This window comes from Telopea speciosissima, chromosome 8, assembly GCF_018873765.1.
Source record: "Telopea speciosissima isolate NSW1024214 ecotype Mountain lineage chromosome 8, Tspe_v1, whole genome shotgun sequence".
Classification (NCBI taxonomy): domain Eukaryota; kingdom Viridiplantae; phylum Streptophyta; class Magnoliopsida; order Proteales; family Proteaceae; genus Telopea; species Telopea speciosissima.
Genome location: NC_057923.1, coordinates 49,204,808 through 49,231,601, shown reverse-complemented (window position 1 = coordinate 49,231,601; position 26,794 = coordinate 49,204,808). Strand labels below are relative to the sequence as shown.

The 26,794-nt window shown below is 40.4% G+C and overlaps 2 protein-coding genes across 3 annotated transcripts in view; one reads left to right on the top strand and one right to left on the bottom strand.

The window, feature by feature from the left end:
• Nucleotides 1-20,654, top strand: part of LOC122670748 (nuclear pore complex protein NUP88) — a 46,306-nt gene extending 25,652 nt beyond the window's left edge. Inside the window, exons 6-9 of the mRNA XM_043867726.1 lie at nt 609-825; nt 12,500-13,420; nt 19,885-20,134; nt 20,230-20,654. Of these exons, the coding sequence (XP_043723661.1) occupies nt 609-825; nt 12,500-13,420; nt 19,885-20,134; nt 20,230-20,495 (1,654 nt within the window). The 3' untranslated portion in view covers nt 20,496-20,654. The remainder of the gene's footprint in view (nt 1-608; nt 826-12,499; nt 13,421-19,884; nt 20,135-20,229) is intronic.
• LOC122670747 (ABC transporter G family member 31-like) overlaps nt 10,937-26,794 on the bottom strand; it is a 51,522-nt gene continuing 35,664 nt past the window's right edge. For both annotated transcript variants that reach the window (XM_043867724.1, XM_043867725.1), the window contains 4 exons: nt 26,585-26,751; nt 26,179-26,463; nt 16,783-16,789; nt 10,937-10,949 (listed from right to left, as the gene is read on the bottom strand). In XM_043867724.1, coding sequence (XP_043723659.1) covers nt 26,197-26,463; nt 26,585-26,751 — 434 coding nt within the window. In that variant the 3' untranslated portion in view covers nt 10,937-10,949; nt 16,783-16,789; nt 26,179-26,196. The remainder of the gene's footprint in view (nt 10,950-16,782; nt 16,790-26,178; nt 26,464-26,584; nt 26,752-26,794) is intronic.

The following is a 26,794-nucleotide window of genomic DNA, read 5'->3' as shown; positions in this document are numbered from 1 at the left end:
TTGTTTCACATTCTTTCCTGCTTGTATTTCATCTATTTTGATATGTACCGCTGGAAGTTCTGGTTCTTGGGTGCCATTGCTTTTAATGCAAAAAGTCTCAGTCCATTGTCAATGACAAGAAACTTTCATTTTGTGGAAGGAAATGCCGTTTCATCATGAGTCAGTTACAATTTAAAAGTGGTTACATTATGGTTATTGGAGGTGCTTGTGAAGTTGACCAAAAGGACACCAACAAACTGCGTATTATCTGATGTGTATACAAGTAAAAAGAACCTATCATTTCATGGGTACAACCCACGTAACAGACATTCCAAAATATTCACATGATTAGATGCTCATAACCATCAAATCTTTCACATTCTCTTCAATTTTAAGGAAGCTTTCGCAAACCATGCTGCGAAAGAAAGATTCTGTGGAGGTGTCATGTAACACTAGGCTCCCAATCCCCCCTCCCCCACCAAAAAACAAATAATTTTTGCCTTTTATATACTGATATACTTCTTGTAGGATCTTAATATCTTTCTAAGGGGGTATCATATCCCTTTTTTCACATAATGATTGGATCTGTATATTGAGTTTCAATTGAAATGAGTGCTTTATTTGAGCAGTGTCTACAGATGGGAATCTATTGCAGAAATATATAATGATGCACACACGTTTGGATTGAAATCAGCCAATTCAAGAGCTGTTAGTAATTCTAGCATTGCTATTGCTTGGTTAGAAGCGACATTTCCTGAATTATGTCACCAAGACATGGAAGGGGGCAAGATATCAGCACTAAAAGCCCATCCACATGCACAATTTGATGCATCCCTTTCATTGCAGGTATGTTCTCCTTTAGCTTTGTCCAATAAATAGTCTATTATGTATATTTATTTTGAGTTTTTATTTGAGATAAGGGAAACCCTACGAACCTTACCTAGATTACTTGGTAATGTGACAAGTTAATGGATGGTGTACGATGCTTGTATGCTACATCAATCTGTCAATTTATACAGTATATTTCATATTTTCATCATTCTTAAGCAACACTACATGTTACATGTGGTTCTTAGTGATCAACTTTATTCTGGCTCCCACTTGTGTCATGAATGAATTGAACCCGTTCAATTCTATTGCCTCCTATTACTTCGCCATTTGTTGTTGATTTTGTACTACCAAATTTTCCTCCAGTTATTTTTCTGTTTTTCATGTAGAGACAATCCATAGTTTGGACCATTGCTGCCACCAGATGGATGATTTGATGGTCCAACTATCTGGTTCGATTTGTTGTGCCACAAAGAGTACCGATAGAAGAATTATATGATATTGATGTAAATTTGGTCATGTACCTAGTGTTTGAGTTAAAATAATACCGCAAGCGTACGGGTTAATCATAGCTACGGGTCGAACACGAGGAGATATACACCACCCTATTTTACTCACTTTAAAGTAATGCAAAGTGAACCAAATTAAAGTGTTAAATTAAACTAATTAAACTAATAAACTAACGGATTCTAACTCACAAGCATCTAACGAATTAAATTGACATGAATTAAATTGGCGTCCTAACACATATCCATCTAACCTATCAAACTAAAGCGGATTGGAAGGGATAAATTGCAGCCAAATACCACAACCACATAAAAAAAAATAAAAGAAGAAGAAGGAGAATGAGATAGAAGAAGAGAGAATGAGATAGAAGATAGAGAGAATGAGTTTAAGAGTTTAGAGAGTAAAAACCTGGATACTTGAACAAACCTTGCATGGCTTCCTCTTCTAAATCTCCAAGTCTTGTCATCAACTTAGGAACTTAGACTAGAAAGCTTGAAACTAAACTAAAATTATTACAACCATATTGAAGACATAAAATTAAAGCATGAATCAAAAGCATTACAACCATGGAATTGAAAGCATGAAATCAAACTAGAATTTAGAAAGCCAAAAACTAGAAGAAGAGAAGAAGAAATTTCACTAATTAATTGAACTAAAAACTAAATTAAAACTAAACTAAAACTAACTTAAAAACTGAACTAGAACTAACTTCTTACAACCCAAAGGGCAAGGGGTATTTATAGGGGGAAGGGAGAAGAGAGAAGAGAGAAGTGGTAGGAGAAATATTCCCTAAGAAAAGAGAATATTCTCTTCTCCTACCTCCTTTACAATACCTTGAATCCCAAGAAAAAAGAAAAAAAAATAGAAAGAGGGAGAGAAGAGAATCCTAACTTGTGCTTCCTTTTCTTTGTAGGTGTCTTCTCCAAGCAATGAGATCAAGGCATCTTTGACTTTTCAACCTTCCATAGATGAGAGAATATCTTTCAAAAGAAATCTATCCCAAGTAGAATTCCAAAAGTGCCCTAGAAAAGTTGGAGGAGAGAGAGAGCAAGGGTGATGACTAGGATTCCACTCACAATTAATGAAATGTCAAATCTGTCCTTCAAAAAACGTGGAGCATGGGATGCTTATATGGGCCTCACTATTGTATTCCTTACGAAAAATCATCCAAAATAGACCCAAATTTTGTCCAATTTGGAGTTCGGGAGCCCAAGATATCTCAAGTTGAAGTTGGACTGCTCTAGAGCCTTCCAAATGGAATCTTTTGGCTGATAGAAAGATAACTTCTGATAATTTTGCTAAGGCCCTTAGAATCCAAACTTTCGTTTTACTTTGTCCCCGGCCGATTGTCAATAATTACAAATAAACCCCTGTCCACGGAAACGGCCGTAACTTCTTCGTTTCAACTCGGAATCATGTGCTGTTTGAACCGTTGCAAAACTGACTTGACGGGCTACACATCCATACTATTAACACCTTAAAATTATGCTAAGGGGCCCACTGTAATCACATTCAAATTTGATTGATTGGCGTGATTCTTTCAGTGCTCAATCCAAGCTTGATTTTCTTGACTCCTGGATGCTTCTGACTACTGCTAAACAACACTAAATAGCTTAAAAATGGATCCTTAGCATCATTTGCTCTATTTTCACAAGAACTCACCTAAAACCTGAAAAGCACAAGAAAGCACCAAAGTAACTCTGTCCAATGTGGTAAAATGTATGCTTTATGCCCTAAGATTTCACAAATAAATGTGCTCATCACCTAGTAATGCAAAAGTCGACCTCGAACTAGAGAAACCAGCGAGAGATCGATTGCAGTCAGGATCAATACAATGAAAAGAACAAATTAAAAACTGAAACCCTTTGTTTTTTATTGCTACTTTTCTGTTACATATGAACATAAAAAGGATATGAAGAAAGGAGAAGAAGATAAAGAAGAGAAGATGGGGTAGTGGAATGGCTCTCTCATCCACAGCTATCCCAGCTATTGAAATGTGGAATTTCTCCCATAACCGATGGCAACACGGCCTGAAAATTCTTTTCTCCAAATGTGTTTGTATTACCAGAGGGCTGCCTATTTAATGGAATAGGCCAGCTTACAAAATTAGAAACTTAAGACATAGTAACCTAATGAAAGTAGAAACTAGGCTTTATAGTTCAGCCAACATGCAAGGAACAAAATTAGAAACTAGTAAATATAGTAACACCAGAAAGAAAGGAACAAAATTAGAAACTACTAGATACCTAGACTTAATAACTAATAAACTATTACAAAAATAGAAACTAAGTTAATAGCAGCTTCTAATAGAATATTCCACCAACATCCAGCAATTAATCTTCACACCAGCTGTCCATATCAGCCCCCAAATCACTGTTCACGTGAATAGTAATTCGGGTACTTTCATGTGAATTGTAACTTGGGTACTGTTCATGCGAACAGTAACTTCTTTTTTTCCAATTTTTTTTTTTTTGTCTTGGCCTCCTATCTTCTCTCTAGGCTGGGGCTGCCATAAGTGATGCTCCATCGAACCAACAAAAACTTGCCACATCTTCAGACCAGGCTTCCTCTCACAGCAGTCGCGTCCCACAACCTTGCTGGGCTGGTTTTGGGGCTTGTTCTTGTGGCTGCGGGTACATATGGGCTTGTGATCTACATCACCTGGTCCATGATTTGAACCACATTCAGCCACATCAGTCCATATCGATTTGTGCTATAAAGGAGATACCAACCACAGTCTAAGGAAGGATATTGCTGATATTGCTTACAATTTGGTGGGCTCCATGGCCAACTGGTGAGGTTCAAGCTAAAGACAATATTGCTGTGTGTTTGTTATTTGCGTGGGGTTTTGTTAGCTTAGGATAGTTTCTATTTTTAAGTAGATTTGCTTATGTAATTAGGGCTCTTCATTTTATTAACCAATTAGAGATAGGATTTACTTTTAATTTGGAATGTTTCTAGAAGATCTTAATGTATTTGGTTTTATATAAATAAAAGCAAGCGGCTGCATACAAGAGCCAACAAATTGATAAAAAAAAAGAAGAAAGTTTTGATTTTGAAACCATGAAAGTTGTGAGATATCCAATAGGAGAGATTCCTTGAGAAGGTGAGAAACCTTGGGTGACATGCCCTAGTTTGAGAGAGACTACCCCTATTCTTCATTTATTCAACTGAGGAGTACCTACTGTAGTGCCATCAATAGTTGTTGATTGAAGAAAGCTTCATCTTGCCCCTGCAGTTCAGGTTTCTCGGGGTTTTGCTGCTGAAGCCATCACTCAATTGGTACCGTTGCTGTATATCGATCCTACTGCAGAGTTGGTTCCTAGTTGGGAACTTGTTCTACATTATTTGGTATCAGAGCCATGGAGGGACAGCAGATGGAGTCAAAGGTTGCTGAATTCTACTTCCCATTGAACAATGATCGTGCAAAGTCTGATTCAACTTCTCTGCCAAACTCATGGATGAGTTTTTTTTCAAGCAGGGGTAAATTGATGCAGATAAGTCACCTAGAGGGCTTATTTTATTGGAAATAAGCTTTGGGTTGGGTTATGTATGTGTTGGACCTTTGACCCCATGAGTTTTTTTTTGTAATGGGCCACTTTAATGGGTGCAAAATATAGGTAGAAAGTAGGAAACAGGATTTACTTTATTACTTAGAGTCCTGTTTTGAGTCAGTTTCTTTCATTATTTTACTGTTCTAGTCAGTTTATTTTACCGTATTAGTTAAGGATTGTGTTAGGCGGTTAGGCCTTTCCTTTTTAGTGTTTGAGCTGTTTTTGAGTCCTCTATATAAGTTTATAAGGGGGCTGCAGCCTTTTACACGAATTTGAATTGATGAGATTGAGAAAAAAAACATAGCTTTGTGCTTTGCTCTGTGAGAGAGTATGGTGTGATGCCATTGGTGAGAGAGACCAAAATATGGTGAGAGACCAAAGTCTGAGAGAGACTACCTTATCGTCTTCTTCCCTTTTCTTGTTTTTTACTTTATTGTTCTGAAATTTCCTGCAAATCTAAGAACCGATTGAAGTATTTACTGTTGCTGGACCTGAAGTTTGCGATCCACTTGTGGACTGGTTATTACTTGTGACTATTATACATTATTTGTTATTAGAGTCTACCATGAATTCTACTACGGTTCGAAGACGGACATGCACAACAGGAAGCTTTGTCCAAGAATGATACCTCGAGTTTTTTTCTAAGTGGAGGGGAATTGATGTAGATTTGGTCATGTTCCTGGTCTATGATTTGGACCACATTCAGCCACTTCAGTCCATATTGATTTGTGCTATAAAGGAGATATCGACCATAGTCAAGGAAGGATATTGCTTCAGATTTGGTGGGCCCCATGACCAGCTGGTATAGATCAAGCTAAAGAAAATATTACTGTGCGTGGAGGCTTTCTTTTCAAGTCAAAAACAGCTGTCAAGTTGATCTAGATTAGGAGAAAATTTAGGAGTCTTCGTTGTTGTTGTTTGTTTGTTACTTGCATGGAGTTTTGTTAGATTAGGATAGTTTCTATTTTTAAGTAGATTTGCTTATGTAATTAGGGCTCTTTATTTTATTAACCAATTAGAGATAGGATTTACGGATTTATTTTTAATTTGGAGTGTTTCTAGAAGATTGTAATGTAATTGGTTTTATTATAAATAAAGCAAGAGGCTGCATAGAAGAGCCAACAAACTGAGGGGGAAAAAAAGAGTTTTGGTTTTGAAACCATGAAAGCTGTGAGATGCAGTCCAACAGGAGAGATTCCTTGAGAAGGTGAGAAACCTTGGGTGAGATACTCTAGTCTGATATAGACTACCCTTATTCTTCTTCCCCAACCAAGGCCTTTTCCTTGTTGCTTGTTCGGCATTTTATCCCTGCAAATCTGAGACCAGCTGAGACCCCAAAATACTGCCGAGAATTCATTTATTCAACAGAAGCGTACCTATTGTACCCAAATCCTAGTCTGTTAAATAAGTAGCCTAATAAGTTATATGGGTCATGGACTGGCAATTTTAGTGTTTTATTGTTAACAGATTTAGAATTAGAGTAAGGCTTGGATGATTAATGATTACCCCAAGCTCTTTATTTATATCATTGAGAATAGAGGACAGAAGTACAAATAAGCAATGTGGGACTAAAGCCCACATAATAAACACATAAAAAACACAAGAAAAGGGTTCAAAATACCCCTACGGTTCTAACACTCCCCCTCAAGTTGGAGCAAATATGTCAATCATGCCCAACTTGACTAGATTAGATGGAACAATTTTCCAGACAATCCCTTGGTGAAAATATCAGCGACTTGATCAGTAGACTTCACAAAGGGAACACAAATCAATCCGTCTTCCAACTTCTCCTTGATAAAATGTTTGTCCACTTCAACATGTTTGGTGCGATCATGCTGTATTAGATTGTGAGCAGTGCTGATTGCAACTTTGTTGTCACAGTACAACATCATAGAAAGATTAACAGGAACACTAAGGTCTTGTAGCAAGCCTTTCAGCCAAAGTAACTCACAAATGCCTTGTGCCATAGCACGAAACTTTGCTTCAGCACTAGAACGAGCCACCACATTCTGCTTCTTGCTGCGCCAAGTGACAAGATTGCCCCCTACGAAAGAACGATACCCAGAGATTGATTTCCGATCAGCAGAACCAGCCTAGTCTGCATCGGTATATGCCTCTACCCGTAGGTGACCATGAGGAGACAGAAGAATGCCTTTTCCAGGTGCTGACTTCAAGTAGTAAAGAATCCGAAGAACAACCTCCATATGAGAAGAATAGGAGTCATGCATAAATTGACTCACAGTACTCATAGCAACAGCAATGTCTGGACGTGTGTGAGAGATAAATCAGCTTCCCCACTAGTCTTTGGTACCGGCCTTTATCAACAGGTTCACCTCCTTTTCTTTGAGACGAACAGTAGCGCCTCCATAGGAGTATCTAAAGGGTGACATCCTAACAAACCAGTTTCAGACAACAAGTCTAGGACATACTTCCTTTGGGAGAGAAAGATGCCTTTAGAAGACCTGACAACCTCAATCCCTAGAAAGTGCCGTAGCTTTCCTAGATCTTTAATCTCAAACTCATGCCCAAGAAACTTCTTTAACCGGTTGATCTCATTACCATCGTTGCCAATAACCACAATGTCATCCAGATAGACCATAAGAACAATGATGGTTTTTCCAGCCCTCTTTATAAAGAGAGTGTGATCAGCATTACTCTGTTTATAGCCCACAAAAATCATGGCCTTGTGAAACCGACCAAACCAAGCTCTAGGTGACTACTTCAGCCCGTAAAGTGCTCGCTTCAACTTGCACACTTTACCTTGATTACTGTCACAAGAAAACCCTGGTGGAACATCCATGTACACCTCCTTACCAAGTTCTCCATTTAGGAAGGCATTCTTCACATCCAGTTGTTGTGGATCCCATCCAAGATTGACTGCACAAGATAGCAAAATCTGAACTGTATTCAACTTTGCAACAGGAGCAAAGGTCTCCTGGATCCCATATGTCTAAGTGAAGGCTTTTGCAACCAGACATGCCTTATATTGATCCACAGTGCCATCAACCTTCTGTTTGACCATAAACAGCCATTTATATCGCACTGGTTTTTTCCCTGGAGGAAGATCTACAAGATCCCAAGTATTATTTTTTTTCAAGGCTTTCATTTCTTCCAACATAGCTGCCTTCCACTTTCCATCTGCATAAGGTTCCTGCCAATTTTTAGGAACAGAAACAGAAGAAAGAGAAGACACAAATGCACAAAAAGACAGAGAAAGAGAACTACAAGAAACAAAGCGAGAAATGGGATGCAAGGTGCAAGTCCTAGTACCTTTACGAAGAGCAATAGGTAGTTCAGAAGGAGAAGTCTCACCAGGAGGAGGAGGACGAGGATCTGAATCCTGAGCCGGCAATTGGATAGGTATGGGTGCCATAGTGGATTGATGCTGCCCTCTTTTGGAGCATCTCTTTTGGTAGGTGATAACATTCGAGTTGTCAATTCTCTTCTGAAATTCACCGATGGTCTTTTGCATTGGAGTCAACTCCCCCTAACTAGGAACATGACCATCATTATTTTCTACAAGCTCCCCTTGTAAAGGAATCCCCGTGGAAGAAGGGGCAGCAGCCAAAGTAGGCTCCAAAGTAGGTTGGGCAGCAGCCAAAGGAGAAGGGGCAGCAGCCAAAGTAGGCTCCAAAGTAGGCTGGACAACAGCCATAGCCTCCAAAGTAGGAGGAGCCTCAAGGGGAGGAAGCACAAACACATCTTCACTAGAACCAGAATTCTCCCCCTGAAGATGTGGAGATGGATAATAGGAAAGATGTTTGTGAAAAACAACATCCATACTGACCAGAGTACGACGGGAAGGGGGATGGTAACACTTGTAACCTTTCTGGGTTGGAGAGTAACCCAAGAAAACACCCCGCAACCCACGTGGGTCAAGTTTACCATGAGATTTCGTGTCTCTGGCATAGCACACACAACCAAACACCTTGGGAGGAACCACAAAGGTGGAATTCCCATGTAAAAGTTCAACCGGACTGTGGGAGTCAAGAACACAAAAAGGCAACCGATTAGTGAGATAGGTTGCAGTGAGGATAGCATCCCTCCAATATTTGGAGGGGACATGGCGCGAAAACATCAACACCCTGGTCACTTCCAACAAATGTCGGTTCTTCCTTTCAGCCACACCATTTTGGGCTGGGGTATTGACACAACTAGTCTGGTGCATAATCCCATTATTAGCCAAATACTTCTAAAATTGGTTTTCCGTATACTCGGTGCCATCAATATGGCCAGTAAGCCCACGGCCAGCAATGGCAAAGTAGGCAGAGCGAGACCATATCATGTAATTGCTCCCATCTAGTCTAATAGGATTAGGGAGAAGATCACGGGTGTTATTCCTACTGTACCCATTATCAGTAGAAGTACCAGTTGAAACTTCAGATTCAGCCATAAGTGCAGCAGAAAAAACCAAATCGCAGAGAAGAACAGTGATGACAAGAAACACAAGAAATCCACCAAATTAAAGGCTGAAAAATTGGAGGAGAATCCCCTTTCAATGTCACAAGATGTGTCTCCAAAAATCAGCAGCAGCAGACAAGTGTAGCCCCTAGATCGATTTTTTCAGGGTTTTGAAAAAAAAACCTGTTAGGCTGAAATCGATATAGGGAAGAATATGCCCAAAAACTGAATTGTTGAGGCTCAAATTTGGGGCAGATATGTCTTTATAAGTGAAGAACCAGCCTTCAAAAAATCAGCACCAACAGAGGCTCAAAACCCTGAGATGGATTTTTTTAGGGTTTTGAAAAAAACCCTGATTTTGTTGAGATTGATGTAGGGAGAGAAACCTGCAAAAAAAGCATTGGATTGAGCTGAAACTTGGCTCGAGTGTGGGTCTAGAAGAGATTGAGCATCCCTCCAAAGATCAGCCCCAACAGAGGACAGCAGCCCCTAGATCGATATTTGTCAGGGTTTTGAAAAAAACCCTGTTTTTGGAGAAATCGATCTAAGGGGTCTTCAAGGCAGATCTGAGATACAAAAAAACTTCAACAAAGGAACCTGTTGCAGTTCTTGATCTTTAATAAGGGAGATTGGTTCCTTACAGTTGAAGTGGAATCAATCAAATATGGGAAGCTTCAAATATCGCAGCCAAGGTGTTGTTGATATCGAAAAACTTATTTAACCATGGAATGAGGTGAGAAAGGGCAACAGCTGGATCTATGGATCACCTCATCAGTGCTGCCCTATTGAAGAATAGAAAACAAAAGAAGAAAAGAGAGGAGAGAAGAGGAGATCGAGAGAGAGAGAGAAGAGAAAGGAGGAGCTGAAAATAGAAGGTAGAGGACCTTAATGCAAAATCTGCTCTAATGCCATGTTAACAGATTTAGAATTAGAGTAAGGCTTGGATGATTAATGATCACCCCAAGCTCTTTATTTATATCATTGAGAATAGAGGACAGAAGTACAAATAAGCAATGTGGGACTAAAGCCCACATAGTAGAAACATAAAAACACAAGAAAAGGGTTCAAAATACCCCTACGGTTCTAACATTTATATTGTAATGGGCCTATTTTGAAAGCCCATATATGAGGGATAAGTGGCTCATACGAATTTAACTGGTTAATTATATATAGTCTTCTAAAGTTGTGAAGTCTTGGGGATGTCAATAGGTTAGTTTCATTGTTATTTGTTAAAGACCTTGACAATATAAAGCTCGTTAAATATCTTGAAAAGTCAATGCAAATCGTTCGAAATGTACATGACATTAAGTCTAGAAGAAAGTCAGGATCTAGAACTCTCCCAGCCTGTATAAAAAGAGCTGCCCGTAAGTATTTGAAATCAGAATTTGAATGAAATTTTGTTTTCACCATTCATCTGTGAGAGACAGTTGCAGTGAGATGCTGAGGTGGTTAGTGAGATACTAGCCGAGGCATGGGATGAGACTCTTCAAGTCATATCTTCTAATTTTCTGTTCTGCTTCTGCTAGTATCATTCTTGTGAGATCAAAAGGTTAGACAAGACCTCATTATGCCCTCAAGGGCATCAATCCTTCCCACGAGCCGTTGGTGCCCCTCTCCAAGGGCATCCACTCTCACGACTAGTGTGGGTAGATCTTCAACCACACTCTTAATTTCCTTGAACTGGTTCTTGAGGGCCTCTATACTGTTTTGCTTGCTTGGTTGGGCCATGTCTGCTCCACTAAATAAACGTGGCTCTAATACCAACTGTCATGTACAAGCTTAAGCAACAGTCTTTGTGCACTTGTCAACCTAGCATGGCCACGAGTTAGGTTAAACTAATAACCAAAAGAAGGAAAACAAAGCACAAGCACACAAGGTGGTGGGAAAACAAAGTACATTCATGTACTAATGGAAGGTATTACAACCTAGCTCTAAAGGGGATCACCAGGTGAAGTGTGTTGCGATGACATGCCTCTAGTGTTAAGGCAGGCACACGAGCTGCACTCTTTAACAATTTGTTACTCCCTTACAGGGATGCTTTTAAGCTTTTTGTACTTTTCTAGAAAGAGACATGACTCCCCCCCCCCCCCCCCCCCAACAAAAAAAAAGTCATACTAAACTCTTTTCACTTTATTTAACAAAATGCAATTAGGCACAACCCATGCCATGGCTATCCCTCAAGCCCCACCCATGCCACAGCCGTAGGCTATGCGAACAATGTTGGACGCAGCGGCTGTGATAAGGTAGAAAGTATCTTGTTGAATCCGTCAATGATATCATGGATTTTCTCTTTATTCTGATGGAATTACCTGACATGCTGAAGGGTTGAGTGATTTTAGAGTTTAGAGAAATATTGAAAATGGGATGGCCGCTGATGCTGGGCAATAGGCCTGGCACTTGGTGGTTTGAATGTCCCAGATCATTTCCCTAACTTTTTTTTTTGTGTTTAGGAGGAACAAGATTCATAGAAATTAGTATATTTTGGTTGCTTTTAGTGTGAAACAAGTATCTTGGGCTGTGGTTATGATGCTTTGCTATGTGAAAGCTTGTGCCGTTGGTTCAAAACCCTCTTAGCTTTGCATTGTAAATCTGGTTAATAGAAATTAATGTTGGTTCAAAACCTTATTACTTGCATATTAAAGCTTTGTTTTTTTTTTTTTTTGAAAAAAAAATTATTATAATTAATGCTTGTCTGGTAGCGCCATGGTCTGGCTGAAATTCAACCATCCTTGATGACACGGTCACAACACCCGAAGCCATGTAATTTCAGCTTAAATATTACTATATTAATATATTACCTTCTTCAATACAGGGAGGAACTAGTAGTTTTCATAGATTTGAATGTATAACAGTGCACAACCATATTCCAGTTTAAAACTTGGCCAGATTGTGGACCACAGTTGATCTTTAAGGGAAACCTGTGCTAAACAGACAATTTAGGGAAAATCTGTCTGAGGATTGTGGGGTGGATGTGGATATATGAGGAGATCAGTATCCTCCTTTCGTTGGATTTATCTTAGGTTGGTATCCTGATTCAGTGCACACCACATGCATTTTTTATAATCAGTAGTATTTTTGTACAACTTAGTCTCTTTTCTCCTGATCTAATGAGATAATTTTGTCTGTGGATGCTACTTAACGCATATATTCATGGTTTTTTGTTCAAGCTAAAGTGAAACTTGTTGGATTTCCAGTCATTGTTTTACCGTCTCTAACGACTCTTTTATCAGGGACCTCTCCGTAAATTATGCCATGGTGGGGGAGAAGATGACTCTGAAGTCCAAGGTGCAATTTGTGAAGGTCGTGCTGTGGATTTTCTTTATAATTCAGTCAGCAAAGATTCGATTCTGGTGACTGCATGGAGCAGTGGGCAGTTGCAGATAGATGCCCTAGCTGATGAGATTCAGCCAGCCTGGAATGTTGGTGGTCGACCCCGTTTCTGTGTTGATTCTCATGACCACATCTGTGGACTTGCCATGATTTGTGACTCAAACCCGGATGAGCCCTCGGTTGTGAAGCTTGACCAACCTCTTGATGATACTCTTTGGTTGGGACATCCACCCCCTTTGTTGAGACTGGCTGTTGTAGATTTGGCTTTACCAAAAATTGCTGATAATGGTAGCCTTCTTAAAATGTTTGTTGATCCCCTCATTCCGGAGAGAATATATTGCTTGCATGGTGGTGGTGTAGACTCGATAGTGTTGCATTTTCTTCCTTTCACTAGTCAGACAAGTGGAAAGGATGAGACCATGAGAGCTCCTTCAGTGCATCCTATTCTTAGTACCTGCCGGGGGGAATCATGCTCTCCTCCTCTTTGTGGTTTAGTGGCACTAGCAGATTCGGTTGGATATTCCTGGATTTTGGGAGTCACCTTCTCTCAAGAATGTATCTTGGTCGAGATGAAGAGCTGGGATGTGTTGCTTCCCCATCACATTGATGTTAGTAAAAAACCTGGAAGCTCCGAAGAACTTCCAGAAATTGATCCTCCAGATATTATAAGCAAAGAGCTCCTTAGTGGCCCTAAGGTGGATATCATTCCTCAGGTCTCGCCAAATCTACGATCCATGGCTGCTGATTCCATTGAAGGCCGATCAACTCTTAATCAGTACTTCAAGCTCTTCAATGAGAATTATGTGGAGTATGCGCATAAGGTAATCAACTTGTATACAATGTCATTCTTTGCTTATCTAATCCTAATACATGCACTTCTTACAGGAGATCCATTTCATAATCTTTGTATGCTTCCTATTATTGTTCAGACATTTTTCAGCCCAAAATTCATGGTATTGAGTTTACACTGTTAATTGGTTATGCATTTTGGCCATACATCAGAATGAACCAATTTCGTGGGCAGACAAGTAAATGTACACCATTAGTGGTCAGAAAGAAGTCTAAATGTTGAAAAGCATAGTTGTCAAGGTGTCGCATAGGTGCTGACTAGGCGTCCAGCTGCTTTCTGGGGGTTGCAGTTGGTCACCTTACCGTAGTCATGAAAGGCAAGCGCTTTGTTGTCCTGGTTGACACCAAGGCATCACCTTGGACTCCTTGGTGCCTAGGTGGTTGCCTTGGCATTGCTTTTTTTTTTTTTTAAATATAAATATAGATAGATGACTTTTCTAACCATATCATGTGTCTGCAGATAGTATACTTGAGGTGAGATGCACAAAATCGTGTAGTTAAAAAAAGAATCAAGAGTGAAATAAAATCCGAGAGTACAAAATACCCTGGTTTGTTGTTCACCTATTCAATGTTCACCCTTCACCGCATGCTGCAACCCTAATAACTCCAACCTACCACAACATATGGGCGATGACCATCCGGTGTGCGGCCATCCTCCCTGAATGTTGATTAATGATTACTTGATTTCAAGTTCTCATAATCTTGATTTGCAGTTTGCACCGTTGTATGATACTATGATTGAGATTGACGGCATCTAACTTTGTATCTGTTGATTAATGATTACTTGATTTCAAGTTCTGATAATCTTGATTTGCAGTTTGCACTGTTGTATGATACTATGATTGAGATTGATTGCATCTAACTTTGTATCTGGTATCTGGTATTCTAACTTTGTATTCTGGTATTCTGGTTAGTGGTTATTTTCTTAGTGATTCTGGATGAGTTGATGTGGCTTGATGTTGATTTTTGATGTATGATATAAGCATACTTATATTATAGTATATATAAGCATACTCATTTCAGCAGGACCTGCTCTGATCATGCTCCGATTGGCCTCTCTTTTGGGGTGGACTCCCCCCGCACCGGGGCTGGTTTTAAATTTCAGCAGATGTGGCTTAGTCACCCAGGTTTCCATGACTTTGTCAAGGGTCAGTGGGATGGGCCAGTGGTGGCCATAGTTGTCATGGCGTCGCCATGGCAACGCCATGGCGTCCATTTCTTCTTCCCTCTTGATTTCTTCTTTCCCTCTTCAATTTCTTTCGATTTCTTCTTCGATTTCTTCTTCCTGCTTCTTTCCCTCTTGATTTCTTTCGATTTCTTCTTTCCCTCTTGATTTCTTCTTGATTTCTGAATTTTCTTCTTAAAACTTGAGAAACAATAGAGAAAAAATAAAACATGGCTTGAGTATACATCTATTAACACATTAAAAATAGAGAAAATAAAAAATAAAACATGGTCGACATGCTCGCATGGCGGCGACATGTCGATATATCGACGTGACACCCCTCCACCGACTTGGATCGCCGTGACGGTGACAACTATGGTGGTGGCCTCGCCTGGGGTTTTGTATTTGCAGCTCAAGAGGCTTCGCATAGCCCTTCGTAGTTGGAATAAGGAGGTGTTTGGAAACATACATCAACGAAGTTAGGGATGCAGAGGATGCTGTTTGTAGGGCGGAAACGGAGTTTGATTTGAGGGCTGATGACCATAGTTGTCACGGCGTCACGGCGATCCAAGTCGGTGGAGGGGTGTCACGTCGATATATCGACATGTCGCCCACCATGGGGTTGCCATGGCGAGCATGTCGACCATGTTTTATTTTTTATTCTCTATTTTTAATGTTTTAATAGATGTATACTCAAGCCATGTTTTATTTTTTCTCTATTATTTCTCAAGTTTTAAGAAGAAAATTCAGAAATCGAAGAGGGAAAGAAGAAATCGAAAGAAATCGAAGAGGGAAAGAAGAAATCGAAGAGGGAAGAAGCAATCGAAGACAAGAAGAGGGAAAGAGAGACAGGAAGAAGAAATCAAAGAGGGACGCCATGGCGTAGGTCGCCATGCAACCTTCTCCAGCTCCAGGATGCCATGGTGGCGCCATGGCGACGCCATGACAACTATGCTGATGACACCTCTAGAGATACGCTGGGGGCAGCCAAGGCAGCTCTGCAGGAGGTTTTATTGCAGGAGGAGATTTTTTGGAGGCTTAAATCTAGGGTCACTTGGTTGCAGGAGGGGGATCGGAACACGAAGTTCTTTCATGCCACGGTCAATGTCAGGAGGAGGATGACAGGTGTGCAGAGGATTAGAGGTGCTAATGGAGAGTGGATTTCTAGTGTGGAGGGGGTGCAGGAGGAGGCAGTGCGCCACTCTTTAGAGATCTTTACCTCTCAGGGCAGTGTGGTGGACGAGGACCTGCTTTCTTTAATCCCTTCGCTAGTGTTTGATGCTGATAATGCCTTGCTGGTGGAGGCTCCCTCAGTGGAGGAGGTGAAAGGGGCGGTCTTTGCTTTATCCTGTGACAGTGCGCCAGGCCCAGATGGCTTCACGGGGCACTTCTTTACTTCTTGTTGGGAGGTGGTGGGTAATGATGTGTGGGCTGCGGTCAAGGAGTTCTTTGAAGGGGGGGACTTGCCTAGAAGCTTTACTTCTGCCAACTTGGTGTTGATTCCGAAGAAAGATGATCCGAAGGTGATGGCAGACATGAGACCCATCAGCCTGTGCAGCTTTTCATATAAGATTATTGCTAAGCTCATTTCCACCAGGCTGGCAAGGATTCTGCCTCCATTGGTGGCGGAGGAGCAGGGGACATTCGTCCAAGGAAGGTGTATCCATGATAACATTTCCATTGTGCAGGAAGTGTCCCAGGAGCTGAATAGGAGAACTAGGGGTGGTAATGTGATTCTCAAGCTCGACATGGCCAAGGCGTATGACCGGCTGGAGTGGACTTTTTTATGGAAGGTCCTTGCAAAATTTGGGTTTGGTGGCAGCTGGATCACCCTGATCAAGAAGACGGTTGAGAACTGCTGGTTCTATGTTGTTCTTGGAGGTAGACAATCAAGCTTTTTTAAGTCTTCCTGAGGTGTGCGACAAGGGGACCCGCTTTCGCCGGCTCTGTTTATACTGGCAGAGGAGGTGTTAAGTAGAGGTCTGAAGGTGTTGTTCACTGCGGGGCATGCTTCTTATTTTAGACTCCCCAGAGGATGTCCTAGGATTTCTCATAGCCTCTTTGCAGATGACACGATAATCTTTACCAGGGGGTTGAAAAACTCGTTAAAGCAGATTATGGGATTTCTTGGCAAATATGAAGGGTTCTCGGGTCAGCTGGTCAATAAACAGAAGAGCTGTTTCGTGGTGGGAGCCAGAGCTACGCAGACTCAAACCAGAATGGTGGCTTCGATCTCGGGATTCCCGCTGAAGACATTGCCTATCAACTATCTTGGGGCTCCTCTCTACTGTGGAAGGCTAAAGATTAATTTCTTTGATAAGCTGGTTGACAGGATCGGCAATAGGGTGGCAGGGTGGAAGGGGAAGCTGCTAGCAGCCGGGGGTCGGCTCACCCTCTTGAAGCATGTCCTCTCTATTCCTATACATGTTTTGGCCACGATGGAACCCCCCAAGGCTGTGTTGCGGAAAATTTATGGCATCTTTGCAGACTTCCTTTGGGGTAGCACGGAGTGGGGAAGGCGGAAGCACTGGGTCAACTGGCAGAAGGTGTGTAGGCCAGCGGTGGCGGAAGCACTGGGTCAACTGGCAGAAGGTGTGTAGGCCAGCGGTTGAGGGAGGCCTTGGAGTGAGGATGCTGGAGGATGTGGGGATGGCACTGAAGCTCAAGGGTCTTTGGAGGGTCTTGACAAACCACTCTATTTGGAGTGAGTTTTTTAGGGCCAAGTTCTTTAAAGGCCTCCATATCTCTTTGGTTGATCCGAAGGGGGTTAGTTCAAGATCTTGGAGGAATGCCTTGGCCTACAAAGGGCTGTTGATGGATAGATCTCGTTGGCTTCTTGGGTCGGGGGAAGTCTTTTTCTAGCTGGACAATTGGTCTGGGGCTGGTCCGTTGACTGATGCAGTGGATAATGGCCTCCAGGTTGATGTGGATCTGCGCCTTAAAGATGCTTTGGAGGAGGATGGCTCATGGAAGCAGGACTTACTGAACCAGATCGATGAGGTGACCATCAGGAATGACATTTCTTCAGGAGATTTTCGCTTTTCAGCTAGGGAGGATGTTTTGGTGTGGACTCCCGCTAGTGATGATGTCTTTTTGGTTAAATCAGCCTAGCATGAAATAAGGAGTGTATCACCTGCAATCCCATATGCTAGATGGATCTGGAACCAATCCCTTCCGGTGAAGGTGGCTTTCTTCACTTGGCAACTGTTGAATGGGAAAATCCCAACCGATGACGCCTTAATGTCGATAGGGATTCCGATGGCTTCCAAGTGTCTCTGTTGTGGTGAGCCTAGGATGGAGACATCATATCACTGTTTGATTTCAGGTGGAACTACCATAAAGGTTTGGGCCTTCTTCTCTCGGCTGCTTGACATTGAGGTGCTGCCGCTTAAGATGTTAGAAGTCGGATATCCCAGTGGCATGCATTGGCAAGCAGACGCTGCCTCAGTGCATTTATTACAGGTTTACTCCCTTGATTGTTTGGGAGCTGTGGAGGGAAAGAAATAACAGGAGGCATGATGAACACAGGTGCACGGCGGTCACGATTATGGAACGCATTAAAGCCTGGGTAAAAGAACTCCCGATGCCGGTGAAGGTGAGGAAGAGGGAGTCTGCTAGAGACAGGTTAATCTTGCAATGTTTTGGGCTTGAGGCTGTTCCAGCTAAATTTCCCCTCTCCCGGTTTACTGGTGTCCCCCTTTTCATTCAGTTAAGCTGAATGTGGATGGGGCGTGTCGGGGCAACCCTAGAGAGGGGGGGGGGGAGGAGGAGTGATCAAAAACACGGGTGGAACTGTCCTGGCAGCGTTCTCTAACCACTACGGATTGTGCACAAACTCTCAAGCTGAGCTTTGAGCTTTGAGAGATGGTCTTAGATTGTGCCAGGAGCTGCGGTTCAAGGAGGTAGTGGTGAATTCAGATTCAGCCAACACAATGAGAATGGTGATCCTGCGGAAGTGCAGCCTTTGGAGAGGATGGTATTGGTTCAATGAGATTTTAGCGCTGATTCAGGTTACTCAGGCGACAGTGGATTTTGTGTTTAGAGAAAGCAACAAGGCTGTTGATTGGTTGGCCAAGCAGGCAGGTCTGTGAGACAGGGTCTTCGGTCACTTTCCTGCAGGAGAATTTGCCCTCAGGAACCTTCCAAGCGTTCATCAGGGAGGATAGGGAGGGCCGGCCGGTCCTTAGAGTTTGATGTTTGGTTTCGTGGGTTTGGGGTGGGTTTTTTTTTTTTAATTTTTTTTTAAATAATTGGTTGGAAGGGGGGGGGCACCCGGCAGCGAGCCCGCCGCAGCGCGCCGCCCGTTCGCCCCGGGGGGGGGTGGGGGGGGGGTTTTTTTTTTTTTTTTTTGGGGGGGGGGGGGGGTTGGGGTTGGGCTGGGGGGGGGGTGGTCTCGCCCCCCTCCTACCCCCCCTACATTTTTTATAAACCTTTAATGGCTGGAATCCCGGGGTTGGGTGTTTTGTTAAGCATTTGAAGAAAAAGATGTAAATGGAGCTACTGGGAGGGAGATCACAATCGGGGGGGGGCTTTTTAGAAAGGGAAAACGCCGGGGGGGGGGGGGGGGGGGGGGGGGCGATCGAGAATGAGGCCGAGGAATGGAAAAAAAAGTAAACGGAATGTCCCCCCTGTATTCTTTATTTGTTGATGATTCAATAAAATTTTGGGGCTGGCCCGGGACCCACGTAAGTTCGGGTTAAAAAAAAAAAAAGCATAGTAATTGATGGGATCATGGGATAAAAAGGGAAGGGGAAATAACCAAGGCAACGCCTAGGCGGGCGCCTTGTCGCCCAAGCACCTAGGTGCCCCTCCACCGCCTTGGGTTGCCTTGACGCCTTGACAACTATGTTGAAAATGGAATTTATCAAAATTGGAGGTCTGTGAAGCAGTTTGTGTGATGGAAGGGACCCTGTGTACCGGTTGAGGTGAGCCTCAAGTCAGTTCATACTTCATCATTACATATATCACTCCTAGAATTTCCTGAGGATGGTATATTTAAGTTTCATTACCACTGTGGACTGGTGCTCATAACTCCATGGGCCCATGTGTTTGCACGGGCAGTGAAATGAGAACCCATATTATATCTTTCCAGTGATGGAGTTTGCCTCTCTTTTTCTCCTTTTTTCATGTTAGAAGTGTCTGAGCTAATGAAGACTAGACTTCATGAATCATTCAACTTGTGAGTTGATTTTACCAAATTCCAAGGTTAATCATGAGCTCTCGAATGGTCGTAAAGGTAACTGAAGGTTCTTTCTTGTTCATATTTCCCAGGTTTTCTTTGAACTCAAACATCACGCTGCACAACTGAAGAAAATCATAGATGACCAGCATGCTCGTTTAACTGAGGCCAAGAAAAACCTTCTGAAGGTTGAGGAGAAACAGCCAAGATTTGATGACCGAATAAATCATGCCGTCCAGGTCCATGAGCATCTAGAAGAGCATTTACAAGGATTGAGAGACTTACCTGGGGTCCGAAGGAAACCATTGTCCAGAGCAGAACGTCAATTCAAATCTGAGCTTGGTACTTAAAAATAGTTTTTACATTCTACTCATATATTTAGTTTAGCTAGAATCAACATCTTAAAATCTTTTTCAATATCATGTGGTATTGTGCAGATAGATTCACAGGACTTGAGTTGGATGCACTACGTTCTTCCATTGAAGCTCTAAATGCAAGGTTGAGAAGGTTTTCGCATTCTCCCCAAGGTAATGCATCAAACTCAGCCAGAAGACAGCTAGCATTGAGGAGGAAGCCTCATCTGCCAGATGCCCAAATTGCGCAGCTTAGAGCATCAATTGAAAAGCTTTCACTCATCAATGATGAGAATTCGAAAAAAGTCAAGCTTGTAGAATCTGCACTGATTGACATGGGGCAAGTCTGAAGCATTTTCTGCTACATTTACGGGACAAATGGAAGCTTGTTTATATCTGCTACATGATAAATGGGGTTGGGATCCAAATCTCTATACATTTCCATCAAAAAGGGCTTGTGGAATTGGTGAGTATGTTATGCAATTAAAATGCCTGCTGAAAGCAAGTGCTTTTTTGGTCTGACTGCTAAATTTTGTATCAAATTCTGTATGCTAGGCGTACATTGTTAAGATTTGTTTAGGCCAAATAGTGGGGAAAGCTACCCATCTGTGCATTGTTTTTTCTCCAATTGTGAAATAGTTGCTATCTTGTTCTTCCCTCCACCCTACTTTTAATGTGTGATTTTGGAAGGTTGAACATCATCTCTGGATGTGTTCTAGTGATTGTCAAGGGTTTGTTTTAACTAAAACACAAGTGATAAGTACCTACACGCATTGATAGAACACTTCATTGGGGGTGCATTTCTCAGATAACAGTACCTCAAAATTTTGTTTTGAACCCTCCAATCTTGTTGGTGTTTATTATTTTACTAGATAAATCCTTGAATATAGAAAGAAGGGAAACCAGAAAAAAGGGTTGAAAATTACACACAACTCTTTGTTAGAGTTGATGTATTATTGTGCTCAATTTGGAAAGCAATTTATGAGCCATAACATGATAAAGCTAAAAAATGAAAATTTTCTCCCAGTTTGCAATTTCCACACTTTGCAACCAGAAATTCGTCTGCCACAACACCAACTTTCAGATTTAAAGACTACATTTTTATCATCCTTAAGATCATGACCTTCCATTTTTTTTTCTCTTATAAGCAAAATATTAAACAAAGCAAAAAAAGTACGGCAAAAGTTGCAATCAACCAAAAAATCCGGCCTTTCAAATTATGGAGAACCGCAGTAGAAATGAAAGACCAGAGTTTGTTCCACAAAGGAAGGGGATATCCTTGGAAATCAAACGATTCCCAGAGTACATAAACTCAGGAGGACCCAAAACTTCTGCCCACAATTTTTAAGGACACGGTTTAATAACAGGTCATAAACAGATCCAGAAGCTCCTACAATAGAAGGAGAATTAGAATATACAGATACCACATGAGATGCGGTGGTCGATGGAGAGGGTCAGTCTTATCTTGAGAAAGAAGGAATTGGGAGTAGCCACCTAGATTAAGGTCTATGAGCCGCAATAAAAGCATGACTCTATTCAAACTGGTTTAACCACGAGATTGGGTTCAAGTTAGGTTGCAGAGATGGTCTTCCATTTATTTGTTATTTTTTATAAAATAATAAAAATCACATCTCATGCTATAATTTGTAGAAGACAAAAAAAAATGAAATGAGGAAGTGAAGACTTAACTTGACGCATGCACTCCAAAACAAATGTTAATATACGAACATGACCAAATCACATAAATAATATTATATGATAAAACGGGACAGCTCATGATGTTCATATCGATCTATTATGCGCCTCTGCATCTAGAATTGGGTAAACCTCATACAATAACTGTCCTAGTTCTACCATATCTTTTGTTTCATTTCTTCTAGAATAATCGCTAACATTTTTTTTGATTTTGGCTTTTGGATTTTGGATTTACTACCAGATAAAAACATAAATATTATATGATAAAATAAAAAAGAGATACATTGATAGAAGAATGTACGTTAGACAGAGTAGATCAGTACATAAAATACAATAGACAACTAAAATTTACAGAAAAATACACAATGACCAAACTACCCTTTTTAATGCATAAAAATGATAAAAACTCAAAGAAAACAGAAGAATGCCTAAGAAACAACTATTAACGCTAACATTATTAGAAAATCTACTCCAAAAAGTCATGAGAAATTATTATGCCTAAAATGACAAAAATACCCCTCAAATACATAAATACCAAAAATGCGTGAAAAATCCAAAGATATAAGATAAATAATGATAAATCAGAAAATACTAAACACTGAATACTGAAATAAAAAGAACACAAAAATCTATTTCGCAAAAATCGTATGAAATTGTTTTGCTCAAAATAATTGAAATATAATGATGTGTCCTATCCTAAAATGCAAAATAAATACAAACTAAATATAATAAATAAATAAAATAAGTTAAAACTATAAATTAATATGCATTCCAATGAGAAACACAGAGATAATGCAAAAAAATAATTATTATAAAATATGAAATTAAGATAAAAACATAAAAAGGTAAAAATACATATACTTGAAAATACATGATATGCCTAAAAATACTAAAAATGCATACTGATATTATGTTAATATGAGTATTCTTGGGATGCATGAAATAAAATTAGTATGTATTTTAATAGTCTTAAATTCATGTAAAAACCTTAATTATGAAAACATCCCTTCTTCCATTACACCCAAATGGTGGAATTTTTTTTTGAAAAATTAATATTCATCCAAAACAAAGTAAGAAAAACTAAGGTCTAAACAAAAAGGGGAATGAAGAGATGCGGAAAAGAGGAATGGAAAATGAGATGAGAAATGTAAAATGAAAAATAAAAGAGAAATGAAAGAAGAATGATTTTTTTTTTTTTTTTTGTACGAAATGAAAGAAGAATGATGAAAGTAAGAAGAAAGAAGCACAACCTAACAAGTAAGGAGAATCCGGATTTTTATCCTCTCTCAGTCTGACACCATCATGTTCGTTAGGTTCCTTAACCCGATGAACCACATGTGTAAAGTTCTCATCCAACGGCTGAATTTGAAAAAACAAATCCCACTTCCCAAAAACGCGTTCCACTTCCAAAAGTGCATTAATTGTCTCTCTCTCTTCTCCCCACTCTTTCCCGCAACTCTCTCTCTCCCTCCTCTACTCCTCTCGAAAACAACGAAGATTTCCTTCGTCTCTCACAAGGAACCTCCGGCGACTTTGGCGAGTCAAGCTTTGGACTGTAATCTTCCCACTTCGGCTGGTTTCTTGGAGCTAGGGCACGGAGACTCGCCGAGAGAGAGCAGTCGGAAGGTTGCAGTCCAAAGTAAGGGTGTCAAAATGAAATCGAAATCGGAATCAACTGTTTACGATTGAACCGAATCGGATCGCAAAAAATTGGTACTATTCTGATTTCACATGTTCTCTATCCGGTTTGGTTCGATTCAGAACCGAATAACCGTCGATTAACCGTCAATTTTGAACCGAATAGAACTGGATAAAATCCAAGAGTCCATAACTAATGTATAATACCCGTGGAGGGTTAGCTTGTTCAGTATAGGTACCAACTTACGATTTCTTCATTTATCTTTTATTACACTTAAGAAATTAACAAGAAAAATTTACACTTACTTTGCATAACAGGGAGGTGTTGGAATCTCTGGAGTAGAAAATTCTAATGGGTGGAGACGGGAACATCTAAGCTCATCTTTGTTGCATTGGAACTCTTAGAAGAAGCTAAAGAATGCAAATTAAAGTGACGTGGATGTATCTTTGTAGAATGTCTATGGTTAATTATGGACTGTTGGATTGAGAATGGAGCTTGGAAACATAACATTATAGAATATTAGATTATTCATTCATTTTTCCTTGGGGATAATTTTGATGATTAGAACTTCTTTTGTTTGCTTGATTTTGGTGGTGTTGGAAACCTTATGGAATTATCTTTTGAACAAGATCAAGATCTTTTATTTAATGCTTGGTGTTAATTTTTGATAAGGTTCTATGTTGATTGCTTATATTCTGATTTGTTTATGAAATGGGTTAATTGAATTAAAGGGTACAAAGGTAGAAGGTTGAGTATTAATTATAAGGTTTTGTTAGTGATATTCTGATTTGTTAATTATATTCTAATTTGTTTATGAAATATACAATTTCTCCCACATAACAAGAAAATGGATGATAGAATTAAAGGGTACAAAGTTGAAACCAGATGTGAACGGGTATGACAAACCGCATGTAAACCGGTTGTTAGCCGTATAATAAAAATCGAATAGAAATCGTGAAAACCGCACCGCATATAAAACGATTTTGATTTTGAGTGATTCTTATCCGGTGCGGTTTTGATTTCTACCTTGCAAAATGTGCACCAAACCAGAACTGCACTGTATAATCAAAACTGCACGGTTTGACACACTTAGTCCAAAGCTTGGGTCGTCGGAGTCGCTGGAGGTTCCTTGTGAGAGACGAAGGAAGTCTTCGTTTTTTTCAGGAGTGAGACGAGAGTGGAGAGAGAGTTGCGGGAAAGAGTGGAGAGAGGAGAGAGGAGAGAGAGAGAGTTAATGCGTTTTTGGGAAGTGGGATTTGTTTTTTCAAATTCAGCCATTGGATGAGAACCTTCCATGTGTCGTTCATCGGGTTAAGGAACCAGACGAACAGAATGGTGTCAAAACGGGAGAGGATAAAAATCCTAATAGTAGCATCTAATTTGGAATGGACTAACCTTCATATTTGGAATGTCTCACATGATTACAGGATATGCTACAGGGCCTATCGCCCACCCATGGCCTTGGACATATTTTTGTCTCATCTCATAATTCTTCTCATATTTCTAATCATCTTTCATCTCTAATTTTTTGTAATGATGTAAATAATAATAGGGCTGATGTTTTCTTTGCCATAGCACAGCCTGCGCCCAGACACATGGGCCTACCATTCAAGGGGTAGGGTGGTCATTTCGCCCACCTCCATGTGCCTGGGCATGGCTTGCACCCCCGGCACAGAGAAGATTTGACCATAATAATATTTGTGGTGTTTTTCAGAAGCTGGAATCATCCCCACACTAGAGGTGCAGGTCCCGATGTAGGCTAATCCCAGACCCGGTCTGATTCAATTTATTTTATTTTCCTTCGAAAATTAAAACTTTAAAGTAGTAAATCCAAATTGAGTATTTTATCCCCAAAAAAAAAAAATCCAAATTGAGTAATCCAGGTGTGTTGGAAAATAACTAATGTAACTTTTTTTTTCAAAAATAACTTGAATAATACATTGAAAACGGATTCCACAAAGCAAAAAATAAAACCTTTTATAAAATAATAATGATCTAACTAAGTTTTTTCTAACCATTTTCAATGATGATGATGAAATATACCTAATGACCAATATTGGATTGAACCATGTTCTATCGAGGACACCCAATCATTATGGCTATGCACACCTCCAGGGTGACAAAATGTGATGACTACACACATGATTCTTGACCTGTATTATTTTGTCATTCCAGCTTTTCATAATTATGAATGTTCTGAAAATTTTCAAATTCTTACCACTAGGAGTTCAAGGAGAGGAGAAGAGAGGGATAGGGGAAGAGAGAGAGAGAGAGAGAGAAAGAAGAATCCTTCTCGATTACACAATTCCAATCCAAATTCTATATTCCATTCATATGTAACGGAGGAGCAATTATCTAGTTTCCTAAAATAAGTAAATTTGGGAAATACTATTAGGAATCTTGAACTTGTTAAACTACCATCCCTGAACAACTAAACTAATTTCTAATGGGCACCACCACTAATTAAAACAACCCTTTGCACAGTGAGACTGCAAACATTTTATCCCAAGGATAGATTTGCCATGAGCCAAATGTGTTGCTTTGGACTTTATTGTCTAGTGGAGAAGTTGTCTTATAGACAACATTTTCAGAGAGAAAACACATACTGCCAGGGCATATCTTCTTTATCACCATCACTGTTGTTGATCTTTTTCTTGTTCATTTACCTCCTGGCCGAATTATTTTCAGTTAGAATAAGCTCACAAATCTGTGAATCCTTATCTTTTTTGGAAGTTGAGAATCTTGATGGAGATTGCATAAACACTGAAGAAGAAGATAATGAAGGCAATGAGCACTGCCACAGAAACACCGATCATTCCTGGCCCATAGCCAAGACTGACATTGATATACTCTTTGACAGATCCCTTAAATTCAGGCTCGACAATTAGAGTCTCCACGTCGCCTAGCTGAGAGGATATGATACCCCTTAGGGTCCAAGCTACTGGACAAATATAGTAAAACCAAATCCACCATCCTGGTATGCTCTGTCAAAAAAAGAAGGCCCTCAGGTAAGAAGATAAATGATATAACAGCGATTGGCTTTGGTGGTTAAGATGGAACCATGACAAGTAGAAATTGTTGGCTTAAGAATAGTAGATTACTTACTGGTTTTGGGACAATAAAACCTGAAAGGAGGTTCCACAACGAGTAGAATGCTGAAGAAATGACAGCCGCTAACTGCTGATTAGGTGTGAGACCAACCGCCATAACCCCGTAGAACGTAAAGTAGGTAAACGTGAGGAACATGAATAGAAGGTAGAACAGAAACTTTACTGCAAAACAGAATCCATTCGTGTTAAACCATTACATTTCAAA